At 45.0% G+C, this 26,441-nt stretch overlaps 1 protein-coding gene across 5 annotated transcripts in view; it reads right to left on the reverse strand.

Annotated features, from left to right (window-relative positions):
- Window positions 1-26,441, reverse strand: part of LOC119526425 (carboxyl-terminal PDZ ligand of neuronal nitric oxide synthase protein) — a 310,288-nt gene that overhangs the window by 19,931 nt on the left and 263,916 nt on the right. For all 5 annotated transcript variants that reach the window (XM_037825480.1, XM_037825479.1, XM_037825481.1 and 2 more), the window contains 4 exons: window positions 21,858-21,999; window positions 10,794-10,960; window positions 9,054-9,233; window positions 1,802-1,967 (listed from right to left, as the gene is read on the reverse strand). In XM_037825480.1, the coding sequence (XP_037681408.1) occupies window positions 1,802-1,967; window positions 9,054-9,233; window positions 10,794-10,960; window positions 21,858-21,999 (655 nt within the window). The remainder of the gene's footprint in view (window positions 1-1,801; window positions 1,968-9,053; window positions 9,234-10,793; window positions 10,961-21,857; window positions 22,000-26,441) is intronic.

Genomic DNA, 26,441 nt, shown 5'->3' on the forward strand with positions numbered 1-26,441 from the left:
TGAATCTTAACGGGGGGGGGTGGGGTGGGCTAGAAACCCAGGATTTGGGCTGAAAACTGTTCTACTAACTTCTTGTGGAGCATCAAGTGGGAGAGCCAATCCCTGGGCAGCATTTTACTATAGATTAAGAAGGCCCTGACTCTGTACACAGGATGACCCTCTATTCACTGGAGGCTGAAAAGCAGAGGGAAGTGTCCTTCACTGACCAGCTGGAGGGGCTTTGATGGGGTGGTAAAGGCAGGGCAGTGGGAACTGCATAATGATATAAGGAGGCCAGCAAATGCCTGGAATGGGGTTTGTAGTATGAAAAAGCTACAAATTGAAAGAACCTTGTGAAAAGCATGCAATAACTTTTAGTACAACCTTGTAAGTCAGCATTAATTAGGGTAGAGCAGGGTCTAGATAAACAAAAATCTAGAAATCCCAGAGACTTACAGAGTGGTGCAGTGGTTCCCAATCCACATCTTTAGGCCACTTAAAAAATACAGATTCCCAGTCCTACCCTAGGCCTGCTGATGCAGAATCTCTTTGGGTTGTGTCTGGGAACATGCTTTTTGCTTCTTACAAAGGCTCATGGAGGGAACTACCGGTATAGTAGAAAAAGCATGAGTTTTGCACTTAAACCTGGGTTTGAATCTTGGCTCTACCCCCTTGCTAGTCCTGTAAACTTCAGCTAGATACTTTTTTAAAAATCAATTTTATTGTGATATATTCACATACCATACAATCATCCAAGGTGTACAATCAATTGTTCACAGTACCATTATATAGTTGTGATTCATCACTACAATTAATTTTTGAACATTTTCATTAATGCAAAAAAAAATAAGAATAAAAATTAAAGTAAAAAAGAACACCCAAAACATCCCATCCCCATCCCTCCCTAGTATTCATTTACTTTTTGTCCCCTTTTTTCTACTCATCTGTCCATATACTGGATAAAAGGAGGGTGAGCCACAAGGTTTTCACAATCATACAGTCATGCTCAGCTAGATATTTAACTGCTCTGTTTCCGTGTCTGAAAAAATGGGAATAACAATATAGACCACTATAAGAATTAAATGAAATCGTGTATATAACATTAATTTCTGGCACAATAGGTGATTAGTGGATCTTTGCTGGTCCACAGCCTGCACTTGCGTGCATCCCACAGATAAGCTCCCGAGGAAGGCATGGAGATGTGCCACCTTCTCGTGCTTCCCAGTCCAGCCTTGAGGGGGCTGGGCAGGTATTTCAGGCTGAGAGCCAGCCAACCTCTACCACTAACCAAGAGAGTCATCTGGCCAGTTACTCTGCTGCCTTATCCATTACATAGATAACACTGTTATCTGCTTTTCTAGGCTACAGACTTGGGAAAATGTATGGGACAGAGAGAGAAAATTACTAAGGGGTTTTCTGTCTCCACAGAGCTCACGGGAAGCATGATACAAAGGAGGCTCTCAGTCCATTTTGACTGGAAAAGCCATCAGAGAAAGAAATGGGCTGCCTTAGGGTACAGAGGACCCCAGCCACCTCAAAAAGAGTCCGGGTGTATACATGGGAGACACTCCCCAGGGACATTCAAGAGAAAGTCTGGGCACTGGATTAGAAGGCAGCCAAGATCCCTTCTAGGTCTGAAATTCTATAATTTCATGAAGTGTGTAGATGAGAAACAAAGCTGCCTTTGTTTTCTGTTGGCATACAGGGAAAAGCCAGACATCCAATAAAGCCCCACTAATGGCTTCAGGGAAAATGACAGCTGTTTTACAGAGCCTCCAGAGAGAGAGGTGAGGCTGAGCAGGATATTCAGGCGTTCGCTTACTGGTGTTCTGTCCTGACAGCTTCAGCTCCAGCTCCTGCACCTGTTTGACCAGCAGAGAGATGTGCTGAAGCATGTCCTTGTTCTGCAGCAGGAGCTGGTGCACGCGAGCCTGGGCCTCCAGCCGCGCTGCAGCCTCAGCAGCCAATTGGTCTTTCAACAAGTGAACCTGCAGAGAGAGAGAAGGAAGAGGCAGAGAAAACAGAAAGAAGGCAGGACAGAGAGAAGAGAGAGGCATGAATGTAAACAAAGCCGCTGGCAGACAGCTGGGACCAGCGGTGCCCTCTGTGTTCAAGACGCAGGAACGGTTTACGGGAAAATGGGCACCTGGGGCTTGTGATTCAAGAGGAGGAAGAACAAAAAGAAGCTGGGTCACTTGCCCTGTGGATGTCTCCATATGTACCGAGTGAAGGCCATGAGGCGTTGCGCATCACTCTTGGTGCTGCACCATGGGCAGGAGGTAGGAAAGCACCATCCTCCAGCCCCTGTGTGCCATCCCTGCCTCCTTCAGCACCTAACCTATCACTGCCACACTGAGGGAGATGCCCTTTTCTCACCCTGTCATTTTTTCTTAAAACAAAACAAAAACTGATATATTGATCCACTAGGTAAGAACAGTGTCACAACAAACCCCCATACAATCTTTCCTGCCTCCTTCCCCCAACCCAAATATAATGAGAAGGAGGAAGCACTAAGTCTGACCTTTCTAAATTACCAAGGTGTTTGTGAGAGCCACCTCATCTTTTCATGTCTGTGGGTGTCAGCTTCTTTCCCTGACTGCCCATGCACTTGTTATTTCCCATGGCACTTAGGACGATGCTTCTTACAAGGGAGGGGTCAAATGTTTGCTGACTGACACATAATAGGGCCTCTTGCAACAACTCGAGAAGGGCTGGGGTGAACACTCAGCTAGAGGCTGTTTTACAGAATCGCCTCTCTGTGGGAGGAGGGGCCCACCCTCATCAATTTACAGCCTGTTCCTGGTAGAGCAGCTGGCAATGGCAGACTCAGCATAGCTGAGTCCCAGTGGCATCTACCGGCCTCTTCTTGGTCTGCTGTACTTGTGTGCAGATAAAACTCAGTGAGCAAAGAAGCAGGGCAATTGGATCAGGACTCCAGCTTGAAGAAACTAAGGTGCAAGACCAATAGCAGTGTTTACACATATGTGCGTCCTGTGCTAAGAAGGGGATGGGAGGGGCCACATCACTGTAGTCCGGGACAGTGAGGGTGGGGAGGGTTTCAGAAAGCCCTTGAAGAAAAGGAAAGAATGAACTTGGTGATTTGGGCCAAGGCAGGTCGAGGGGAAGAGGGTTTTCTTGGACCAAAAATGTGGTGTGGGTAAAGACACAGAGGTTGACTGGGGCAGGACAGGTGGAACAAACGGTGAAGGACAAAAGAAAGAGGAGTCAGAAGAGCTAGAAAGTAAATATTCTAGGTGTCTGAAGAACCATTAATTCCAAAGGGATTCCGTTTTCATTGGAGAGTAAAAGACCCTGTTCATTCAGGTCCTGGCCAAGCCTAACCAAGGGATCTGCTGGCCCAGCAGCAGCTCTCGGAGGACCACACTCTTGGGTGCAGTGGCTGCTTCCTGCTCTGCCCAGATCTGAGGACCTGAACTAACAGGTGGCTCTGCTTCTGAGTGGAGCCACTAATGAGATTAGTTGCCACTTTCCATTAGCTGCTCCCCAAAGTTGAGCCTGTTTCTCCCTAGTGGAAAGATGCCTAAGGGATCTTCAGCAAATCTGTCCTTCACAAAGCACTGCTAAGGATGGAAATGATATTTTGGTCCAGACATGGGTCTCATCAGCAGCCTTATATAAACTGGGGTGGTGAGCACAGGGAGAAAAGTGCCAACAATATTTTAATCTAGCTATCAGATGGTGGGGGCAATTAGGCCCTTATCTTCCTTGGGAACTGAGGCATGCAGAAACTTCACCTGGGCGTCCTCCAAATCCTATTGGTTCTTAGGAAAGGGAAAATTGCTGCAGGAAGCCTCCCAAGGTGCCGCCAGAGAAAGGGCCTCCTAAACCTTCCCGCTGCAAGTATCATTTCTTATTCCAACAAAAAGCATCACTGAAAGGAATCAACTGAGCAGACAGAATTGTTAATTATTCATTTTCTATTTTCTTTGAAATCAAAAAGAAAATGTTAGGCAGAAATGTGGAATGAAGTTTTTAAAAGCATACAGAGAAAGCAGAGACTTCTGCATACCCCTAACTGGCATATATGAAGGGCTCCCTGCACACACAGTACAGATTCAGGTCCTTGCATCCCACATCCGAACATCCCAACAGCATGGGCTGCTTGAGAGCATTGGGCCAGGGGCTGGAATGCTCGAGTCTGCTGGTTACTCCCTACGGCATCTCAGGTGTTTCCCTTCCCGCTGGACCTCAGTTCTCCATCTGTCAACTGAGAGGGCCAGCCAGAGGCTCAGACTGCCAAAGATTCCATGTCCAGATAGACACAGCCATTAAAAGAGGCTATTAAAAGCTCACTGCAGAGCACCCCCTAGGTCCCCACTCAGAAAATTAGGGAGGAGGACAAAGGAGGAGTCCCATCCTGCAGAAACCAGAAAAGACAAAGTTGGCAGCTTCTTTTGCAGGTATCCAAGTTCCAATGGTGGAGCACCATCAATACGTAAAAAACGACCCCAGAATCAAATGCTTCCATCACAAATAAACTGGCACTAAGAGTCATGAGAAATGCTTCTGACGCTGAGTCCTTCTCATACTGGATTAATGAGAATTTTTGCTTTGCAAACACAGAATTGTAACATTTCATGTACTTTCAAACCCTGTGCATGTGAAAGCACACACTACTACCGCTGCTCAACACCAACTCTAATGAGCTCTTCTGCTTTTGCAGCTGTCAAAAGTGGCATCAGACATAAGGTTCAAACCTCACGCCGTGGCAGTATGAGCGCAGGAGGACCTAAACCAGTCCAAGTGGAGACAAAAGGGCCTGAGCTTCTTTTAACTTTGAGACAATTTCATCGATCCTGTGTTTTGCATATGTAGGTCTGGACTTGAAGCACCGAGATGAGGCCAAGTTCTTTGCAGCCTTGGTTTGGAGCAGTCTGCTACAGCTCTCTGTGCTCACTTCCACAGTCATACAACAGGGGCAGACAGCGTCACTTCCTCCCTACCAGATGGGGTGTTTATTTCTATTTGGCATATTTTTCTTTGCAAAGGTGGACCACATTAATTTCTGGAAAGGTGTTAGCCTCTCCTTTCCAGAACCGGGTCGTCTCTGGCAATGACTTTGCCAGTCACAAAATAAGTCAGTGAGAGGGCCATGGCCTGGAGTGCCAGGGCTCAGATGTCCACTTCTGTGTTGTGGCCACAGTGCTACCTGCAAAAATTCAACCCGGCACCCTCCAGCTCAATGCTACTTCCCCAAACTCTTAAAACCCACCCCCCACCCTACCAAAGCAAAACCAGACCATTGACCCACTTACTCTCCAGCCTACTTGCCTGGACTCCAGCTCCTCCATCAGAAGTGGGGGCAGGGCCAGGCTGAAGTTAGGGAGCAGCAGGCACATGGAAATGGCAGTGGAGAGAACCAGAGCAATTTGCCCCCCCTCCCCCCAAGACACATAAGCAGAGGCAGGTGGCGCTGGCCCAGCATGCAGAAGGCAGGGACTTGGGCAGTGCACACCAGGGTGCTGGGGCCTGGGAGAAGCCACAAGGATAGGTGCTAAATCTAGGGTCTGGGGATGGGGGTGCAGAGCTTTTTTTTTTTTTTTTTTTTAAAGCACTGTTTCTCTAACTAACCATAGCACACATGATTGTGAAGCATAAATAACCAATTACTTGTTATTGGCAATATTGAGCTGCCCTAATGTTTTCCTCATGAGCTAGGCCAGGAATTGGCAAACTGCGAACTAATCTGGCCTACTTAACAACTGCCAGTCAGCGGCAGTGCCCAGATCACTTCTGGAGTTATATGGGCCCAGCGCACAGCCACGTGGATGCCAGCTACAGCCCAGTTCTGGTTCAAGGCTTGGCTAGATTCTCTTCGCATGCTTGAACTTCTGGTCCATCTGAAAGCAGGAAGCTAGTGCAGCCAAGCAAGCTTCATGCTGGGTCGGGATGGTGGTCAGAGGGAGTTGGAGAAAAGTATTCCTAATTTATACTCTGAGGTTGAACCTAGAAATATTTAAGTTGGCTGAAAACCACCTTTGCCCACATACCTTTAAGGCCAAGGTAGGCCCTTTCTAGGCCAGCTCTGAGCCATGTCAGGGTGAGGACGGAAGAGGTCCTGGGATCTTAGAGCAAATGAGAACACCCTGAAGCAGACCTTCCCAGTGACATCAGCAGAACCAGACTGGCCTGTGAGAGTAAATGGGGAGGGAGGGGCATAGATAATGCAACAAGTGGCCCCAAGAGTACACTTGCCTGTAAGAAAACCTGTCTTTATTCTTGGATTTTTCTAAGAGCTACAAGAAGAATTTTGATCCTCTCAGAAAAAACGAAAATGTGTTCCTGTATGAAAAAACTGAAGTCAGAGTTTTACCCAGTGGAAGGGGATGGCTGGTAGTTTAAAGAAGAAAAGAGTCTAACAGAACAAGTAAAAACTGACCTAGTGCCGGACACAAATCAGTCCTGCTCATGCAGAAAAACCAAGTATGCTGGCTTTAAATCAAATCCTAAGCACGTGAAAGACACCAAGGAGACCTATCAACCCACCTACATATCATAAATAATTATTTTTGCATGAGGATATGGAAACTGACAACCTGTGGATCAGATGCTACAAAGAGAGTGGAAGAAAGAAGAGTGTGCAGAGAAACCTATAACTGAAGGCCAGTTCCAGACTCTATTCCCACAGGATAGAGAGCTGACAGCCAGCTGAGGGGTTCCACAATACCCCTGCTGCGTTCCTGGACAGTAAGAGGATGCAATGGGAGAAAAGGTGGATAGAGACTGCCTGATGGGGATGTTAGCGAGGGGGAGAGATGTATGTTCCTGAAGCTATCAGATGGGACTTGTCCAACTAGAAGATTTTGGAAGAGTCTACAGTGCTACTCAAAGTCATCTCTCTAATGTGGGACATGTTGATGCACTATGGCGGCCTTTTGATCATGTCACTGCTCGTACTGAGAGTCAACCAGGGCATCACCAACGATAATCAACTCTGAAAATTCCAAATAAAGGCTAAGGGTACCCCAACCAGTGGAAGTGGCTGGAACTGAGAGAGGCTCATCAGGCAAATCTCAAACACCACACTCTTCCCTTCCCCCAGGTTTTCTGCCTTCCAAAGAGTCAATTAAAATGGGGCCAGGACAGTGTCGCCCTGTTGACAAAGATGCAGCTTGATTCTGTACCAGAAAACCACTCTTAGGGTTACAATCTGACTGTGATAGATGCATGATAATTTACAGGTCTCGCTGCTTTGTAGTTTGAACGCTGCCTTCAACTGCCAGGACCCTCTTGTTGTTGTGTAGATCATACATTTGCAAATAGTTTCTCTTTAGTATTTAGCAGTGACTTCAAATTCAAATGCCTCCCTGATAATGTTCACCATGAATATGCATCAAGACCATTCTTAGATAAATAATAATTACTTGGCCATTGATATGCTGAAAGAGAAAAGTATACTAGTTGGAGAATGGATTTGTATTCAATGTGAAACTTTTGGAAATGATATGAGAGTCATGGAATGGAGTCCGTCCATACTGCCATGCTCAGGCTGGGTGCTTTTGTCAGCCATTGGACAAGGGAACAGGGGATTCTCAGGACTGCCACGCAGTCATTAACTACAGGAGGGGAATTCATTTGTTTGACAAGGAGGATTGATTCTTTTCCCCAAATACAAGAATCCATTCAAGACAGTCCCTCCTCCTCATTGCTGTTTTGGGAACACCTGCGAATCTTTCCGGCATCAGAATGCCTCCTTTTATTAAAATGCTCAGATAACTTGGGAGCAGCATCCTACCGCTTCCACTCTCCTGAAACCTGGCTGAAAAAATCACGCAGAAGGCTTATGCTCCAGACACCAGTCAGTGTGAGACCGTGTTCCAAGAAGGTCTTTTCAAGACCCATGTTGTAGCAGATCGTGGTGTGGCCTGGCCACTCTGGATACTTCCTCAAGGTGTTCTCTCTTGGAAGGACAGCTTTGCCTGGGTGATTCACTCCACCCAAGGGCCAGAAAAAGAGCAAGCAGAAGGAACAACTGGGATCAACAAATGTCCGTCAGAGAAATCTTTTCCCTGCCATTCTACAACTCAGAAAACCTCAGAAGCCAGAAGAGTCAAGCAGAACAGAATGTGACACATAGAGCTACCCTTCCAGATCTCTCACCGACTCCTCCAAACCCTGGCTGCCCTGCCCTCCTCATTGTCTTCACCCACTCACTCAAGTCCTGGCCCTGTGGCCCTGCCTGACTCTTACCTCAAGATCCGGCCTGTAAATGGTAGGAATGAACATGTCTTCACCATTCTCTGATTGCCTGTTATTAAGATGAAGCTCAGACTCAAAAGTTCCAAAGAAGATGATGACTATTTACCTTTCACAGAAAGCAAATGGAAGGAATCCCTGCTAAAAGTAGCCTGGAGAATCCGTTTTCTCCTCTCCCCCACAAAACTGCAGTAGCCCAACATGTCGTTGGGACTCAAACAACACTTTGTTCCTGAGATCTAAGCCAATTCTTCTCATTTTGGCTCAAATACTATGCCTAACTTCCAGTAAGTTAAATCTTATTAGAGTGAATTCCCAGGCTAGTACTGCATCAAATACTGTCTGGAATATGTGGATCACTGATGGAGGCTTGGAGACCACTAGGCATGAGGAGGTGGGATGCCAGCGTAGTAGCCTTTGCAAGGGAGTGTGGCACAGACTCACACTTTAAGCTCTTTGAAGGGTGGTCTCATGAAGTCATACCTGTCCTAACTCCAAAGGCATCCCACCCCATTCTCAAACACCAGGAAAATAAGGCAGGAGAGGAAAGGTGGAATTGTGTGCATCTTTTCCCTTGGTAAGATCAGGTCATTATCCAACAACATCCAGCCAAGCCAGCCAAGCCCATCTCAGAGCAGGGGATATGTGGGAAACCCAGAGGTTTTTTTCCATTTCAACTGCATTCTCCATCTCTTCCCCTCCCACTGCCCCTGCTCCTCTACAAGCAATGATCCAATAGCATGAGCAATTCCTTATGGCTCCCTAGGTTTTAAACCTGCCCTGAGCCCCTGGCTAGGGAAGGCACATCAAGCCCATGAGAGTGGAGCCTGCGAAGTAGGGAGGAGGCTGAGGAGAACCTGGGCCACAGCCACTTGCGTCTGCTGCTGCTGCTGCTGGAGGAGCTGCTGGAGGAGCTGCATCTGGTGGTGAGTAGACAGCGGCGTCCCCGTGCCCAAATCAGGTGGCTTCGAGGAAGACGATGGAAGTAGCATTCTGGGTGAGGCTGTCAGCATGGGATCCTGGGGGTGGGGTGAAACCTGGAGGAGAAGAGACGGCAGCATATATGGGCAGGAGCCGTATTTAGGGGATCACTCCCTTGTCATCTACATGGGCATGAACACGGGCCACATGGAAGATGGCCCACTTGAAACCCAAGAGCTAGAAATGCTGGTGTCTTCAATGGACAATGAATGAGAAGATGGGGAAAGTGCCTGGGCTGGGACCACAGAGTTAAAATCATATTTGAACACTTCAGTAACTGATCCGATGTGATGAGAGACAGACAACATATACAGTCCCAAGTCTTGCCCACCACTTCCAATGACACTGTATTGTGGAAGTTACTGAGGTTCTAGACTTGGAGGAATCTATTTCTACAAAACACAGCTACCACCCCTGTCATGAGAACAAGAAGGAGGCAGCTTTAATCCTTTATATTTCTGTCCCTCCTTCTGGGTCTGAGATGTTTCTCCTGAGTTGGGCATTGGAGGAAGAGGCCACAAGAGGAGAGGCTGCCTCCAGCCCTCCACTGGCCTTTCACAGAGAGAACCAGCAGGGAAGAAAGTGTGGACATCAAAACAAATAATGATCTGGAGAGAGCCTCCCTCTCGTCAGCTGAAAGCAGTTCCTGTTCCCTTCCCTTCTGTCTCCTGAATCTCCCCCAGCAGGTGGACACTTCTACAAAGACTGCTTCTATAATTCACGTTTCAATTGCAGGGAGAGGTATTTTGTTTCTGTTAGTGCTGCTGCTAGCCCTTCTTCAGACATGCTAGAGGAAGGAAGTCACTGACAGGGGCCATTGCCACTTGACAGAGGACAAACTGGGCACCAAAGACAGCATCACATGGACAGTCTTGAGCTGTATTGCCCCACAAGCTAGACAGACATCTTCTGAGGAACTGGCCCAGCGATCTCCACCTGAGACAAGGCAAATGACTAGTGAAGAAAGAGGCACCTGGGACACACTGACCTGGCTGGGAATCTAAGAGCAGGGCCATTCTTTGTGATTTTCTTTCTGGTCTGTTTTTTTGTTTGTTTGTTTTGGTTTTGGTTTTTGATTAGCATCTTCAGGTGGGAATTCAGTCTCAAGTCCTTAGTTTCTTAACCCAAAGAATTCCGCGGGTCCCAGTCATCATGGTGAGGGTTGGAGTTGATGATGCCCCTAAGGTGATCTGTTTCTAACACCCAATGGACTGGTTTCCACACTCCATAGGGCTATTGTACAGAGCATCGAAAGCAAACAATCACTAGCAGAGGGAATCACGTCTGTGGGCAGGTGAGGCTTAGCCTTGCACATATGTGAGGTGCCATCAAGGACAGAGGGTGTCGGGGAGGAGAAGGGAACCAAAAGCACTGGGGATGCCAGGAGGGCAATGCACCCCAGGAATGAGCCCCACAGCAGCAGCCCCTGGGGCCCCTCTGAAAGGAATGAAACAAGCTCTGGCACTGCCTCCATGCTGCCGAGTGCCTCACTCTGCAGCTGACCCAGCAGGGGCCAGGGGATGACTGATGGCGGCTGAGGCCATGACTCGGGCCGCTCCCGGAGGCAGCAAGGACACGCGTGTGCAGGTCACCTGGTGGGGCCACCTCCCACCTACCTTGGAATCTGGGTGGGAGCCGCCTTCCTTCCCTACTGCGTCAAGGTCGGTCACACCTCGGCTGAATTCCAGGGCATCATTCCCTGGAAGTGGGACCTCCACGGCGTCAATGTCCGTCTCCTCCGCGGTGGCTGTGGAGCCCCTCTCCGCTCCAGTGGTCTGGCGGCCTGCGGGGGCAACAGAGAATGCAGGGAAGGGAACCGTGATGCCATGAACAATGTCCCCCTTTGCCCAACATTTTATTTTCCAGGTATGTGAAGCCTAGGGAATGCCACTGATGTCATAACATTTTCACCTATCTTTTGGCTCAAGAACATTAAAGTAAATTAAATTCCGGGCTGGAATGATGCTTATATTGACAGGGTGTGGGGACTCTGGAGAAAGGGGTTACAGTCATCACTTCATCCCCAGCTTGGGAAAGGAACCCAGCCAAGGGAAAGAGCCCTGATTCAGAAGTCCAGAGATGTGGGGGCTTGCCCCAGCCAGGACCCTAATGAGTGGCACGATAAGGGGCAAACCACCTAACTCCCTGGGCCCCAGTTTCTTCAACTATAAAAGTTAGAAGTGTGGGCAGAGGTGCATGACTGAGAATATGAGCAAGGAGATTTGAGGCCCCCATCCCAACACAGTATGTCTTCTACCCCTCAGAGCCTGACTCTCCTCCTCCCACCAAAAGCAGAAGCCAGGGAAGGGGCCTCGGGAGAAAGGCAATTGTGGGAGCTGGGGCCTGGTTCTCCCCTCCCTCCTCATCTGCTCTATTTCCCACTTGGCATCCTTCCCATTCAAGACAGTGACCATGTCTTTGATTTTAAGCACAGCTTAATACCAATGCTTGAAAGCCCTATTTCTTATTCTTTTTCATTCCCTGCTTCCTTCTATTTCCTGGCCTTTCACAGGAAATATTTCTTTCTCTATGTATGGCATTAGGCTCATCACTACTGCATTCAAATGATATTTCTTAAATTGCTTTCAGAAACCAAGCACCAATTGTAAAACGGGATAGGTTAATCCAAGCAGGAAACACTGAGAGCTGATTTTCTAGCCCTAAAGCTAATCCAGGAAAAATAGGCCTCAGTCACCTGAGGTGCCTGCCTTGTAGAACAAATGGCTCTAAGAAGTCTTCCAATGCAAATCCACGTTAGTCATCTGGAGAAACAAGCCTGGTATTTAGAAAGTAAATAGTGCACCTGGTTTTCCACCTGGTTTCTCCAGACGCTAGGGAGATGGCCCTGTGAGGACTGGAATGGTGTTCAACAGAAAGGGTGGCCTTGCACCAGGGCCCTGGTGGAGAAGACCCAGCTGTGCTTCTGCCACTTTGTAAACTAGTTGGGTAGAGAGAGAAGAGAGCAGACTGCTTTCCATCAAACTCCTGCCCCGACAGACTCCTTGACACTTGGGAGGTGCAGCCTGAGAGAGAGACGGCTAATGAACCACTCGCTGGCTGTTTCTCAGCAGATGGATGGTGCTGGAGGAGCTGAGCAGCTGGTTCACCACTTCTGGGTGGAAGGGGCATGTGTTCAAGCAGGAGAGCCTCCATTAGCCATGAGGAGGAACCAGGCTCCTACGGCACGCCATGCATTCATTTGTCCCCTCTAGGCTTGAGGTCAGCGTTCTGTCTCATTCATCTGCTTGTGAGATCTGGCACAGAATGTTCAATAAATACTGGACAGAGGAAATAGTATCCTGACAGAGTAGTGAAACAGGGGGTGGGGCTCTAGGAAGAGGCTGCCAGATCCCCATCCCTGGAGATCCTGTTAAGGAGAACTAAGAAGCCCCTGACTCATGCCCATGTCAGAAGCCCGGGATGGGATCAGAAAATCTCTCAGATTTTAGATCTGCTTCTGGGGGAGTTGCCCATTGTGCACTTCCAATGATCACATGTGAAATTTTGTAGATTAATCCTTTAGATTTAATATAGCTAATGGGTAGAGATCAGTATGGTAGCAGAGCTGTTAGAATTAGGAAGGGTGAAGCTGGGGTAGGAAGAGAGAACACACTGGATAGAGAGCTATAATTATCATGTGTGCCTGTGAACATATCAGATAAAACAACATCTCCATGGGGGGACCCACAGCTAATGGTCCTTTTCAGTCCTATCAGATGAGGAAGATAGCTGGTACCTGCAACAATCCTAGCATCAATAAATCAAAGAGGCAAATGATTTGAAAAACCTTCTGGCAAAACCAGGAAACATATGGAATTGGGCAATACTGTTTCCAAATTATAATAGAGAGAGGTAAAACTGAAATCGGGCGCCCAGGTGAGGGGCAGTGCTGCTTTCTGAACTGTATACTTAAGCTATTTCTACCCAATGTACAGTAGAGAAGTCATTGAAAATGCTTGTTTCATGCAATTATTCGATAAGCATTGATTAAGCACCTATATGACAAATGGATTGGACACCGGGCGTAAAGATGAAGGAGCAAAATCGGTGCTTTCATGGCTTTCCTAGTCTGAGAGAGGAAAAAGACACAAGCTCTCCAAGGTGCAGACAACAGAGGAGGCCCTTTTAACTCAAGGGGGTTAGAGAGGCCCAGGCAGAGGAGCAACAGCTAAGGCAGTGGAGAAGCAGGAGTGGGACTGGGGAGGATTACGGGAGGCAGGAGTGCAGACACTGAGGCACAGAAACCCATGGCACGTCTGGGGCTTTGTAAATGGTTCTGTGGGGAGGGACCTGACCCTGAAGAGCCAGTAGTCATGTATCTTGGAGGATTTAAAGCAGATGAGTCAAACCAGAAGATTTCCATTCTTTTCAACTTCGCCCTAGAGTATGGAGGAAGGTTCTGGAAAGGACTAGATGGGAAGCAATATTCTGAGTGTGAAATGATGAAGGGCAAGTGAAGGAGGTACCAAAAACACAGAGAAGAGGGGGCAGATTTGAAAAATCTTCAGAGGGCAAAAATCACAGGACTTGTCTGTAGCACAAGTGTGGGGGAGATAAGACAGGATAAGTGTAGGGTGAATTTGGAAATTTCTGATTCAGGTGAGTGGAGACTGGCACCCTTTAGGAAAAATTCAGGAGAGGCAAGATGGTGAGTGAAGGATGAGTTTAGTTTTAAACTTGCTGAAATTGCAGGAGTTTGTCTAACAGCCAGGTGGAAATATCTCTTAAGTGGGTACATGAGTAGAGAGTTCAGGAAAAAAGGTCTGGCCTGGATATACATGTTAGCTGAAACCATGGCATTATCCCAAAGAGAGTGCCAGGACAAATTCCAAAGTTGAAGGGGGTGGGTGGAAGACGAGCCTACAAAGGATGCTGAAAGGCAGCTAGCAGAGGAGATGGAAAGAGTGCAGGAGGGAAGTGTGGCCCAGGGCCAGGCAAGGCGAGCACTTCATTCCCAGTGGCGAACACTGCAAAGGGAAGCTTGTTCAATTCGCTAACTAGGTGGTCCTTCAGTGACCTTGTCAGGGAGAGTTGTAGTAAGGGCTGGCAGAGCAGCAGACACTAGATCCCAGGGGGGCTGTCTGGCAGGGGCTGGGGGTTGGGGAGTGAGATAAAGAAATAGACAAGTGAGCATAGATAGGTCTTTTAAGAAGCTTGGCTAGGAAAGAAAGGGGAGAGAGAAGGCAGTAGGCTAGGGGGAGATGTGGGGACAAGGAAGGTTTGCCTTTGTTTTGTTTTTAAGATGGGAAAGATGTCACCTTATTTATCTGCAGTGGGGAAAACCATCAGCAAAGTAGGGGAGACTGAAGACTCCAGAATGTGAGATAACCGATGGCTCAAGGTTCAGGAAGTGGCAAGATGGGGTGGAATGCAGAGGCAGGTGAGAGAGCTAATCCTGGACAGGAGAAGGACACTGTCCACTGAGATGGAAGCCACTGAATGGAGAGGTGGCCCAGGCCAAGTCTGGGGATCACGAATGGGTAATGGACCAATCTGTGGGTGGTGATTTCCTCCAGGGCTGTTTGGCATCACAGGGTTAAGATGAATAGGAACTGTCAGATTAATACTGTATTAATTAATCAATTAATACAGAACTGGGGTTTCGTCAGCTTCTGGCCCAGACAGAAGTACAAGAGATTATGCGCTCAGTCAAAAAGTACTTCAAATGGCCACTTCTTGCCTCGGCTACTGCAATAGGAACAGCTTATGCCTAAATAGCACTTACCATGTTAGAGACACCAGTCTATGGATTTTACATGCATTAATTCATTTATTCTCATTACCACCTGTCTTAGTTTGCCAAGGCTGCTATGAAAAATACCATAAAATGGGTTGGCTTAAACAATAAGCATTTATATATTGTCTTACAGTTTTGAAGGCTTGAAATCCAAAGTCAAGATGTTAGCAAGACCATGCTTTCTCCTGGAGCCTCAAGCGTTCTGGTGGTGGTCGTCCTCCATTACGTGGTGATCTCTCTCTCTCCTACTTCTTCTGAATTCTGGCTTCTACTGCCTGCCTGCCTCCAATTTCCTCTCTGTATAAGGCCTCCACTCACATGGATGGAGACCTACCCTCATTCAGTTTGGCCCCACCTTAACTAACAACAACATCTTCGAATGGTCCTATTTACAAATGGGTTGGCACCCATAGGAACAAGGATTAAGACTAGAACCTGCCTTTTGTGGAGGACATGATTCCATCCCCACCAGGAGAGAGGAACTATTAATCTCCCCATCCGACAGATGAGACACATAGCTGGTAAGGTTGGAGCTGGAGCTCAAATTCCATCAGCCTGCCTCCAGGGATGCTGTTAGCCACAATACTGCACTGCCTCCCAACAGGTTTCCTTCTTCTACTTAGTCTCACCCGCCCTCTCTATCATCCCTACCCTGCTCTACTTTCTTCATTACATTTACACTCTCTACAATAATCTTGTTGTTACTTGTTTGCACTCCAGCTTTGAATGTGAGCTCCTTGCCCATGGGCGCCTTGCTGTCTCAACCAGAGTATCCCCAGCACCCAAAATTGAGCCTGGCACATAGGAGGAACTTGAGAAACATCTGTTGATGAAGGAAAAGAAATGAAACTAAGGAGCTAATAGATTAGGAGGAAACAAAAGATCAGACAGTGGTGGCCCGATAAGATGGAAGAGCAGGTGTGGCGGGAGAACAGAAATGACAGGTCAAAGGTGGAGCTATTCTGTGTAAGGTGGATGTCTTGGTCCAGCAGACCTAACGGGTACTCAATAAACACTTCTCAATCAATTGTTCCATGTCTTGATGGCAGCAGTTTTACTTTTAAGGATCTCTATTCTTCTAGAGGGCTCCTAGACATGTTGGATTGTCTGCAGTCTTGGGAGGAGGGATGCGCAGGGACAAGGACCTCCCCCAGGAAAGCCTCTCCTGCAGTCAAAGACAGCACAGGGCGAAATGAGGCAAGCAGAACAGCAGTGGCCGCCCCAGTTGGCCCCGAGCCCCAGGGACTTGCCAAGGGCAGCTGCTGCCAAATGATACAAAAGATCATCTCCCTCAGGGAAGGGAGCAGTAGAAAGAAGGAGAGGGGAAAGAAAGGCAGGCACAAAGAGCAAAAGACAGAGGAGGTGCACACAATGAAACTTAGTAACATCATTAAAGGCACTGCAGAAACCCAGAAGGGAAAGAGCTGACAAGACATCAAAGAAGGTAGCAGAGCCTCAGTACTTTCCAATTCCTCAAGAGTAAACAAGTTTCCTTTGCACAATAAAGGGCCTGCCATCACATCAATTTGGGGCAGCTCTGCAGGAAAGATAAACATTGCATTAAATGAAAACCTTCCAAATGGGGAAGCAAGATTCTTTTTAAAAATTGTCAACCAACAGCTCTCTTCTGGAGCTTGAAGGTGCCCCTCTACAGAGAAATATCCCAATGGAGTCAATAAATGCTTTTGAGCTAAGCTATTATGGAAAGAAGAAAGGTGTCCCTAGCAGTTTATAGACAGTAAAAAATAAATAAAAAAATAAATAAAAGAGTAACTGGGACATTTAAAAGGAAGTGACTATGGGGCTAGGCAGTAAATAGCCTCTCTTGATAAGACACTTTTCCACTCACAGATCTGTAGTCTTCCAAAAGCTAATACACTAAGTTTGGTTAGCTCAGTGGCTACAGCACTGCACTGCAATCAGAGGGCACCCTACCAATCATTTAACTTGAACCTGTCATAAAATCATGGGACTTCAAAGATCTTCTTGTCTGCTTCCTTTACTATATGGATGTGTCATGTAGTTCAAAGAAGTATGCACTGGAAAAATAGCTAACAGCTAGTGCCTCTCAAGTGCACAGTATATGCTAGGCACATTCTGACTTACATGCATTATCTCATAACAGCTGATGAGGAAACAAAGATCCAGAGAGAAAATGTCCTTTGCCCAGGATCACCCAGCTAAAAGGTGGCAGAGTCAGGATTCAAGCCCAGTTGTTCTGGTGTCCCCACGCTCTTGGTTGTTTCTCTAAGTGCTTGCTGCTACAGTGCTCCTTCTGTCACACTGCATCACCTGCTCATTTCTATCACCTCACACACACCACATCCTTATTCACAAAAAGAGGCAAGAACCCCTGCTATTTTCCCTTACTCTTCAAAGATGCCAAGATGGTTTAGAGAGACCACATACAGTCCATGTGTAGCGTTCCTTGAAGAGACCCACTCAAAGCTTTCACATTTCAAACCTTGAAGAAACTATGCTGGGTTAGACAGGCTTTCATAAAATGGACCCAGATGTTTATACACGTAGAACATCAGTTACATTCTTCTTAGGGAGAGTGATCTATGGAAGGGATGACATCACTAAGGTCTCAGGCATAGTAATGAGATTTGAGAAAATTATCACCAAAAAGGAGGGGTAAATATACCTGTGGGCTCATTAGTTCACTGTTGGCCATCTGTTACAGCCAAGAATGCTCAACATTTGGTACCTGTCTTTGGCCACAGTCACCACTGCTGCCACCTGCCTTATCATCACTACTTACCCTCTAAGCCTTATCACCTCAATTTACCTACCCCTCTCCAATGTCATCATTCCTCATCAAGAAGATGGCTTAAAAGTAACTCCCTGTTGAAATCTCTACTCAATCTCCATGTTCAATATGGCATACAGTATGCATTTAATAAATGCTTGTTGACAATGACTAAAGTGGCATGAATTTCTCAGCCACTCGTGTGTCTGTCAGTTTATTTAACAAGCATTTATTTTGCTAGAAACAGTCCCTATCCTCCCAGAGCTCACTCTACTAAAGAAAGAGGACACAGTATAGCTGGTAACACAGTGGGCTAAATGTTTATGTCAACAGCATCAATCAAGAGTTAAGAGAACACAGGAACCCAGAGAAAAAATTGTACATTTTCTGGAAGGAAAGGGGCAGAGGGTGGGAGAGTGGGAGCTGGAAGGAAGGCTTCCCAGAAGACATGATGCTGGGATTGAAGGGTGAGCAGAATGGGCATGGAGGAGAATGCAGGGGCCCTTGGCACAGGGAACAGCACTGAGAAAGACTGGAAGGTACCTCACAGGCAATCACATCAGACCATGCAGGAGCTGGAGGCAGAAGGAGAGAATTGCTCCCACTGCAGGAGGGAAATAAACCCTACTCCCTCATTCTTTTTTTTTTTTTTTTTAAATTAAATTCAGTTTTATTGAAATACATTCACACACCATACAATCATCCATGATATACAATCCACTGTCCACAGTATGATAACATAGTTATGCGTTCATCACCACAGTCTATCTCTGAACATTTTCCTTACATCAGAAAGAACCAGAACAAGAATAAAAAATAAAAGTGAAAAAAGAACACCCAAATCATCCCCCCATCCCACCCCATTTGTCCTTTAGTTTTTATCCCCATTCCTCCATTCATCCATACACTAGATAAAGGGGGTGTGATCCACAAGGTCTTCACAATCACACTGTCACCCCCTGTAATCTACATTATTATATAATTGTCTTCAGGACCTACTCCCTCATTCTTGAATGTCAATATGAAATGCTATCCAGGAAGTTCTCTCCAAAAGGATAAAGCTCACAATCCTGACATCTCTGGCAAGAAGCTTAACAGTCAGTTCTGATTAGATGCTTGGAGATTAGATCAAGCTCCTCAGACCAGAGTTCTCTGGTAATTACAATGTTCAAACACTCAACCTCTGGGCACCCTCTCTGGGTCCAATCCCTTTCACTCCAGGAATATAAGTGGCTCTACCAGAGATGATCCCCTTAACTCTTTGGATAGAATTTCCCTGTATATGTGTATACCAGCTGCCAGTGGGACTGTGGGTCTGAAAAGCTTTTGAGAGTTGGGCTACAGCCCTCCACCAACAAGATCACCAACAAGGGAACAAGGCATCACCAGAAACGACTTACTACTACAAAGGCATCAATCTTTTCCAGCTAGCAGCTCAGATGGCAAATCCTTCACTTCACAAGTGAGCAGATCAGCTTCTGTTCTCTGAGCAAAGCAGTGGACTATAGGTCTGGTATAACCTCCATAGAAGGTTTACAGGCAATTGTCATCATTATGCTCTACCAATTGACCAGCACAGACATATAAACTGTTCGCCAAAGTCTACCTGTGACTCTTGCTGCTTTATCTCTAATCCCCAGTCACAAGAGACAAAGTTTTAAAAATTGTGGCCTGCTAGAAACTGTAACTGGCCAAAGGTACACACCAAAATGCAAGGCTATCCCTATCTCCCAGTTTCCTGGGAAGAAACTAGTGTAACTTCCAGGGAGGTCCTGGTCCTAAATTGTAAATCTACCCCTGAAATATCTTGAGACTATGTATGTAATGGGTTCTATCCACTTAACCACATAAAAAGGGTAACCTTTCTGTCTTTGCAATCTCTTTGTGGATTGCCTCTGAGGCACCACATTCTGGTTTATACTTATTCAAAACTAAAATTGTATTTCTTTCTTTTCCTAAAAAAATGCAAGGCTATCTATGTAATAATTTTCTATTCAGCAAGATGGTTAAGATGCTTGCATTAGTAATAGAGTGCCACTATTTAGTAAAAATGAGTAAGCCAAAAGAAAAGCAAGGTTATCACTTAGTGAGTGCTAGGATAAAAGTAATGCCAATTTTCTAAGTTTATGACTAATACATATCCAATGTACAAAAGGTATACAAGTACATGAAAAGTAAATCTTCCTCTCATCGCTGACTCCAGCCATCCAGAATCATTTTGGAGATACTCTATGCATAATAAGCATGTATATGTGTGTGTGTGTGTGTGTGTGTGTGTGTACCTACATATACACACATACATATATATGTATGTACTTTTAATACATTTGGTAGCATATCATATCGACTACTCTTTATTTTGCTATTTTTAACTTTACAAAATATCTTAGAGATGACTTTGTATCATAGAGAGCTTCACAGAGAGCTGACTCATTCTTTTTAACAGCTGTACAGTATTCCATTGTTTGTATCATAATTTATTTAACAGTCCCCTCTTGCTGTTTCCAATCCTTTGCTTCTAAGGCAAATCCTTTGCTCATATAACCCTATATATGCATCACTGCACACATGTAAGATCTATCTTTAGGACAGATTGCTAGAAGGAAATTTGAGAGTAGTTTGGGGGTCAAAAGATACATGAATCTTAAAATTTAGTAAGGACTTCCACATTGTTCTCCCCAAGGACTCTACCTTTTTCAAACTAAATTAGCATATGTATCTGGATCTATTTTGGGCTTTCTATTCTGGATCCAGTCACTTATTTATGCATCAGTACAGTTTTACCTATGATGGCCTTATATGTTTTAATACCTGGAAGGCCATTCCTGTGTCATTAATCATCTTTTCCAGAATTTTTCTTGGTTCTTATTTTTCCATATTTATTTTAAATAAATGTTCTTGGTTCTTATTTTTCCATATTTATTTTAAAAGAACAATGGCTAACAGGTATTTCGTGCTTCATATGTGCCAAGGACTGTACTCAGAATTTAAAAATGTCCTCAGTTCATTTATTCATCCTAACAACCCATGAGGTAGGCACTACTATTATTCTTATTTTTCAGAAGAGGAAACTAAGGTATGGAGAGGTGACGGAACGTGCCCAAGATCACATGGCCAGTGACAGAATGTAAACCAACAGTGTACTTCACATTACTCTCTCTCACAGTAAGAGATTTACTTTGTTGTTTTCTAACTTCTTGAGTTGGATGTCTAAATCATTTGATTTTCATGATTTTACATCTATTAATGTAATTAACTGAGTTTTGAGATTTTCCTCTGAGCACTGCTTTGGCTGGATCCCATAAGATGTGAATACTATAGCCTACAAAGGTGTTCCCTACGCTGTTAGAACTTTTTATATTAAATTTATAGATTAACATAGGGAGAATTAACATTTTTATAATGCTGAGGCTTCCCATCTGAGAATCAAGTATGTTCTTTCCATTTGTTAATTTTTTTTTCACATAATACATGTACATTTTTATTGCACTTATCCATGCATTATTGTAAATGGGTCATTTTCCTTCCACTGATTTCCAGCTGATTGTTGTTGGAAGATTGGAAAGCCATGGATTTCTGTAAGTATTATTGGACGTAGCTTCTTTAACTGAATTCTCTTATTATTTCTAATCATTTTCAGTTTATTCTCTTGGGTTTTCCACATAATTAATAAAATAATATTAATTTTTTACCTGTTCTTTTCTAACACTCATGGCTTTTCCCCTGTATTTATTGTTAAACAACAGAAATGATAAAAGACATCCTTGACTTATTCCTGACTTTTAATGAGATTTAAAGTTTAGGGATATTGGAATATTACCCAGATTGAAGGTTTATAAACTATAGAAGTTAGAAATAGGAAAAAAAAAACTAAGGTACTTGTAAATGTATAGTCTTTCTAACTTGTTTTATGGGATGTGCTTTTGCATTAAAGCTTTTTTAGGGTGAGATTTGGTAGCATAAAGAACTCCACCTTTAGAAAGTTTCCGTTATCTGGCTTACATGCTTCATTTTCTTTGATTTTCTGTTACAAAAGTATGTGTTCCTTAAATAAAATTTGGAATCTAAAAAAACACAGGGAACCTAAACTGTCTTTGAAGTGAATCACCCTCCTGGGGCTTGGGGAGTACCCCGTGGACGCACACCCATGCATGTCCCCGCAGCTCTGTCCACAGCCGCGGCAGTGCCTACCCGGGTCCCCGGAGCTGCTGCTGTTCCTCTCGCTCTCCCCGTCTTCCTGTCCATCTGCATTCTGCTGTGTGTGCTGCAGGCTCAGCTTGTGGCAGACCTCGAAGGCCTGCCCCACCGTCCGGACAATTCGCATAGCTTGGCTCTGGGGAGGAGAAAGGAAAAGAACAAGTGAAGAACATGGGGACTCCCTGCAAAGGCTTAAGAAGGGTCAGCGGTGGGAGAGGATGTGCAAGGAGCATACGGACAGAAACCCACGAAGCTAGCAAAGGAAAGAGATGGAAAAACCTCAGGTTGTTCACATGGGCACACACTCACACAAGAAGAGTGCGGAGACATTTTCCCTTCCTAGAATACTCCAGAAAATAGGAACTATCACATTTCTGAAACAGCCAGTCAACAGAAAGGACAGACAGCAAATACATAATCCTGAACTTAGCCCCATTCCCCCTCCCAAGTTTAATAAAAATAGACAATATGCTTCAGAATCCTTTGCCAACCATTAATAAAGTTCACTTGGTTTCCCAAACAAAGAGGAACTCAGCCATCATTTTTTGTTGTTGTTGCTGCAAACTCTGGGCTCTCCTGGAGCCCCAGCAGGCCAAGAGCAAGATGATAATGGGGATTAGAAGTATGGTCTAAACAACAAAGCCAACTAAAGCCCGGAGACCTAGTCCTGAGGAACCCCACTGGCAGCAAATAAATCTAAGGTGAGCCTTTCCCAGTCTTATTTTAAAGAAAGTGTTTACTTGGGTCTTGTGACTTGTGACTCCTTCCTTTCTCTGTGTTTTGCTATTTAACCTCTTCCTTTCACAACCCAAGAAGAGACCTTACCCCTTGCTCTCATCTGCTAGGTAACTAGCAGAAGAGAGAGAAAAAAGGAAGCCCTGTTCCTGTATGACATCTCAAGCAACCCAGGCAGGCTGTGAGGAAGAAACTACATGCAAGTTTTTTGGGGCATGGTCTCAAAAGTTGATGCTTGACTATTAATTGATGATAACTCAGCTGCACTTTCTTTCAAGGACTCAAAATAAGTTAGATGTGAAAAGTGGAGAGCTTAAGTGCTCAGGCTAGGCTGGGAATGCTAAGCACACTTACCATGTTTTGGAAGATCTGACTTCAGGCCAGCTGTGACCACCTGGAGACACTATCCAGTCCACCAATCACATTCAGAACCCCCAAGGGAAACATCACATGAGGCAGCTGGTATTACAATACCAAACTGACGCAATTATGGGCAAAGGCAAAGAACCCAATGTTTTGGTTAGCCTGTGTGCTGGTTTGGATCTGTTACGTATTCCAGAAAAGCCTAGGTTCTTTTAATCCAATCTTGTGCGGGCAGACCTATTGTAGGTGGGACCTTCCGATTAGGTTACTTCCATGGAGATGTGACCCTGCCCATTCAAGGTCGGTCTTGATCCCCTTGCCGGAGTCCTCTATGAGAGGATAAAAGGCAAAGACATTTTGGAGATAGCTCAGAGAAGCTAAGAGAGACAGAAGCAGAGACATTTTGGAGAAAGCCATTTTGAAACCAGAACGCAGGAGAAAAGGACCAGTAGACGTCACCATGTGCCTTCCCATGTGACAAAGGAGCCCTGGATGCCATTGGCCTTTCCTCAGAGAACCTATCTACCTCTCGTTGCCTTAATTGGGACATTTTTGTGGCCTTAGAACTATAAATTTGCAACCTAATCAATCCCCATTGAAAAAGCCAACCCATTTCTGGTATATTGCAATCCAGCAGCTTTAGCAAACCTGAACACCCTGTAAGGCCTTGTTGAGGGTACAAGCATAATTCATTTATGCTTTTTATAATATTGAAATTACCTCCTATTTTCCTATTACTGTCTTCATGATCCATTAAGCCCTGGAACCCCATTATGGCACAATTGCTGTGGTCCATTCTCTATCAGGTGTAACTTCCAAAACTGCAGTTTTCTCAAGCCTGGGTTCAACTTCCTTGCTAGTTTTTAATTCAGGTAAGAGCATCTGTTTTACCCTGAAAAGGCATGTTTGGCCAATCAGCACCCACATGCCTATTTCGGAGCTCAGTCTACTTCTACTCTTACTGATATTCCTCAATTCAAACTACTTTCTAGAGGTGATTATCTTACAGCTCAAACCCTTCTTAGCTCATAAGGCTAGATTCAGAGATGTTCTTAACTGATCTCTCACCTGGAACATCCTGACATTTCTGGGTGATAAGAACCTTACGGTAAGTGAAGCAGGAGGAGACAGGGAACTTCCGTGGGGTCCCCCATCACCAGTGGTGGATAACAAACTAGAACCTCTGTCCACTGTATTCAACCTTCCTCCTGTTCCCAAGAGCAGGCTTAGGACCTTTCTCACACCATGAGCTTGCAGTACCTAAGAGATGACCGTCTGCACAGGAGGTTGAGGAACAGCAAGTGCCAGTCCTAAGCAAGGAGCGCTACCCTTCCTATTCCCAAAAGATACAAAAAAGTATGATTTTAGGGGACACAGGCCCTATCAAAACCCCAGCTCTCTAAGTGTCCTCTGGTGATCAAGCTGTTGCTCTGGTTAGGATGTGGGGCCAGGAAAGTCAGTTCTCAAGTGAAAAAGGAAAAGCTCATGAATAAGATGATTATTCCCACAGGCCTCCTCAAATCCTTTTTTTTTTTTTTAATGAGAATAAGAATAGACCTCCTATGGTTAATCTTTTACAGCAAGGCTTGTTACTAGTTTACCAAATCTTAGATGTGCTTTCTTCTGCCTACCAAGTATAGTCGGTCCATAATACAGAATGTTTTCCCCTCCCTTCTTCTCTGCCTTCTGGAAATTTTGCTCTCCAAGGCAACTGTACCAGAGGCATAAAAAACAAATGTTTTGGGTTCTAGAAATAAAATATGGTAAGTCTAAGTGAGATGTAGCCCCCAAATGACCATAAGGAAGTGAGCTGGTTTTAATGCTTAACATTTATTTTCTCCATATTTCATTTTTACATTTTAGTACTAGGATCAGCAATTGACTCTCACCCCATCCAATTCTCATGAAAAGGTGAAAACGCAAGCTTTACATTTACTTGTCCTGCCTTCCATGTTGAAAACGGCAACTAAGCATCCTGCTTCCCAGCCTCCATTTCCTAACCATTCTCCTGTTATCACTGTTGCTATATTTATAAAGTCAAAAAAAGTTATAAAAAAAAACAAGTTCAAAAAAAAGTGAATCAGTATATGTCTCTATGGCTTCTCCTCTGCCACACTTAGGAATAAATATATGGATAACATATATATAATAACACTTCCCACAGTGCTGCATATACAAGAAGTGCTCAAAATCTGTTTCATTCTGAATATGGAAATTCACTGCACCAAAAAGTAGTTAAGAAAGAAACTAAAAAGCAGTTCTGGAAAGGGTGGGATTATTTTATTAATAACAGAAGCAAAGATATTAAGGGAATTATGTCTTATGCATTATATGTGCTAGCATCAAAAAGACTAACACCACCATCTCCCTCCCGTAACATCAGAGGAAAACTCCTGGGCCAAATGGATCTCTGGTGTGAGCTAGTATGATGGTTTCTACATACAAGGAAATTGTTGAATAAGAGTTCTAGATTTGCACCTCCAGTGCTGAATGGCTTCATTTGAATTTGTCCCCTACTTGACTCCTTCTTAATGTGAAGGCTATATTTCCATTCACAGTAGCAAAAGAACAGAATAGCATATTTTATGAAGAGCCTTCTGTACTTGAATACATAATCAGGCTACCCTGCTATTTATTTTAGAGAATGATTACATATACACAAAAGAACTGCCCCTCCTATTCACTACTCTAGGAGCTAGAAGGGACTGGAAGGCAACTAATTTATAAATGGCTGTGTGAGTTCTGATGTCCCTTGATCTTTTAGGCTCTCCTTCCTTTATGAGAGAAATTTATTTTTAGAGGATTCTACATAAGAACCCTGTTAGGGGCAATTACTTGTAGGTGGCTAGAGGGCCAACTGTGCCTGACAGGGGCTGTCCCTCTCACCACTGATGCCATCCGCCCTCTGCATGCCAGGCCGGCTTCTGCCTGCTGCACCCACCCCTCTAGGTTACCTCATCTTCTGGCCTCGAGGCAAGAAGACTGGCTCAGCTCACTACCCTGGGAATGCGGGACTCACATGTGCTGGGGCTTAACAGCTAATAAGCCAAGTGTGAACCAAAGAAAGGCTTTAATAAGAACCCCTTCCAGAGGTTTATATACAGATACCTGTTCTCTAGGTCCCCTGGATCCCATCAAAGGAGCTGTCCACATCTCATGACCACAAACAGGCCTTGGAAAAGCGAAGTGGACTTTTAAAGATAGAAAGACAGTCAGATACAAAGCAGAACAAATAAGTGAGATGTAGGGAAGATAGTCCCTTCCAGCTCCAGAATCTGACAATTCTCTGGAATTTACTAGACTTTTTTTTTTTTTTTTAAAGAATTGTGTCTTTTTTTTTTTTCTTTTAACACTGCATTATTTCTATAAAAATCCAGTGTAGTTTTACATAGGCCGATGAAAGTGCTTGGCCACCTACATCAAATCTTCCAGCCCAAAAGCCATTTACTATTAGCAGCCCCAAAGCACTTGTGGACTCTT

The sequence above is a fragment of the Choloepus didactylus genome, chromosome 2 (assembly GCF_015220235.1).
Source record: "Choloepus didactylus isolate mChoDid1 chromosome 2, mChoDid1.pri, whole genome shotgun sequence".
NCBI lineage: Eukaryota > Metazoa > Chordata > Mammalia > Pilosa > Megalonychidae > Choloepus > Choloepus didactylus.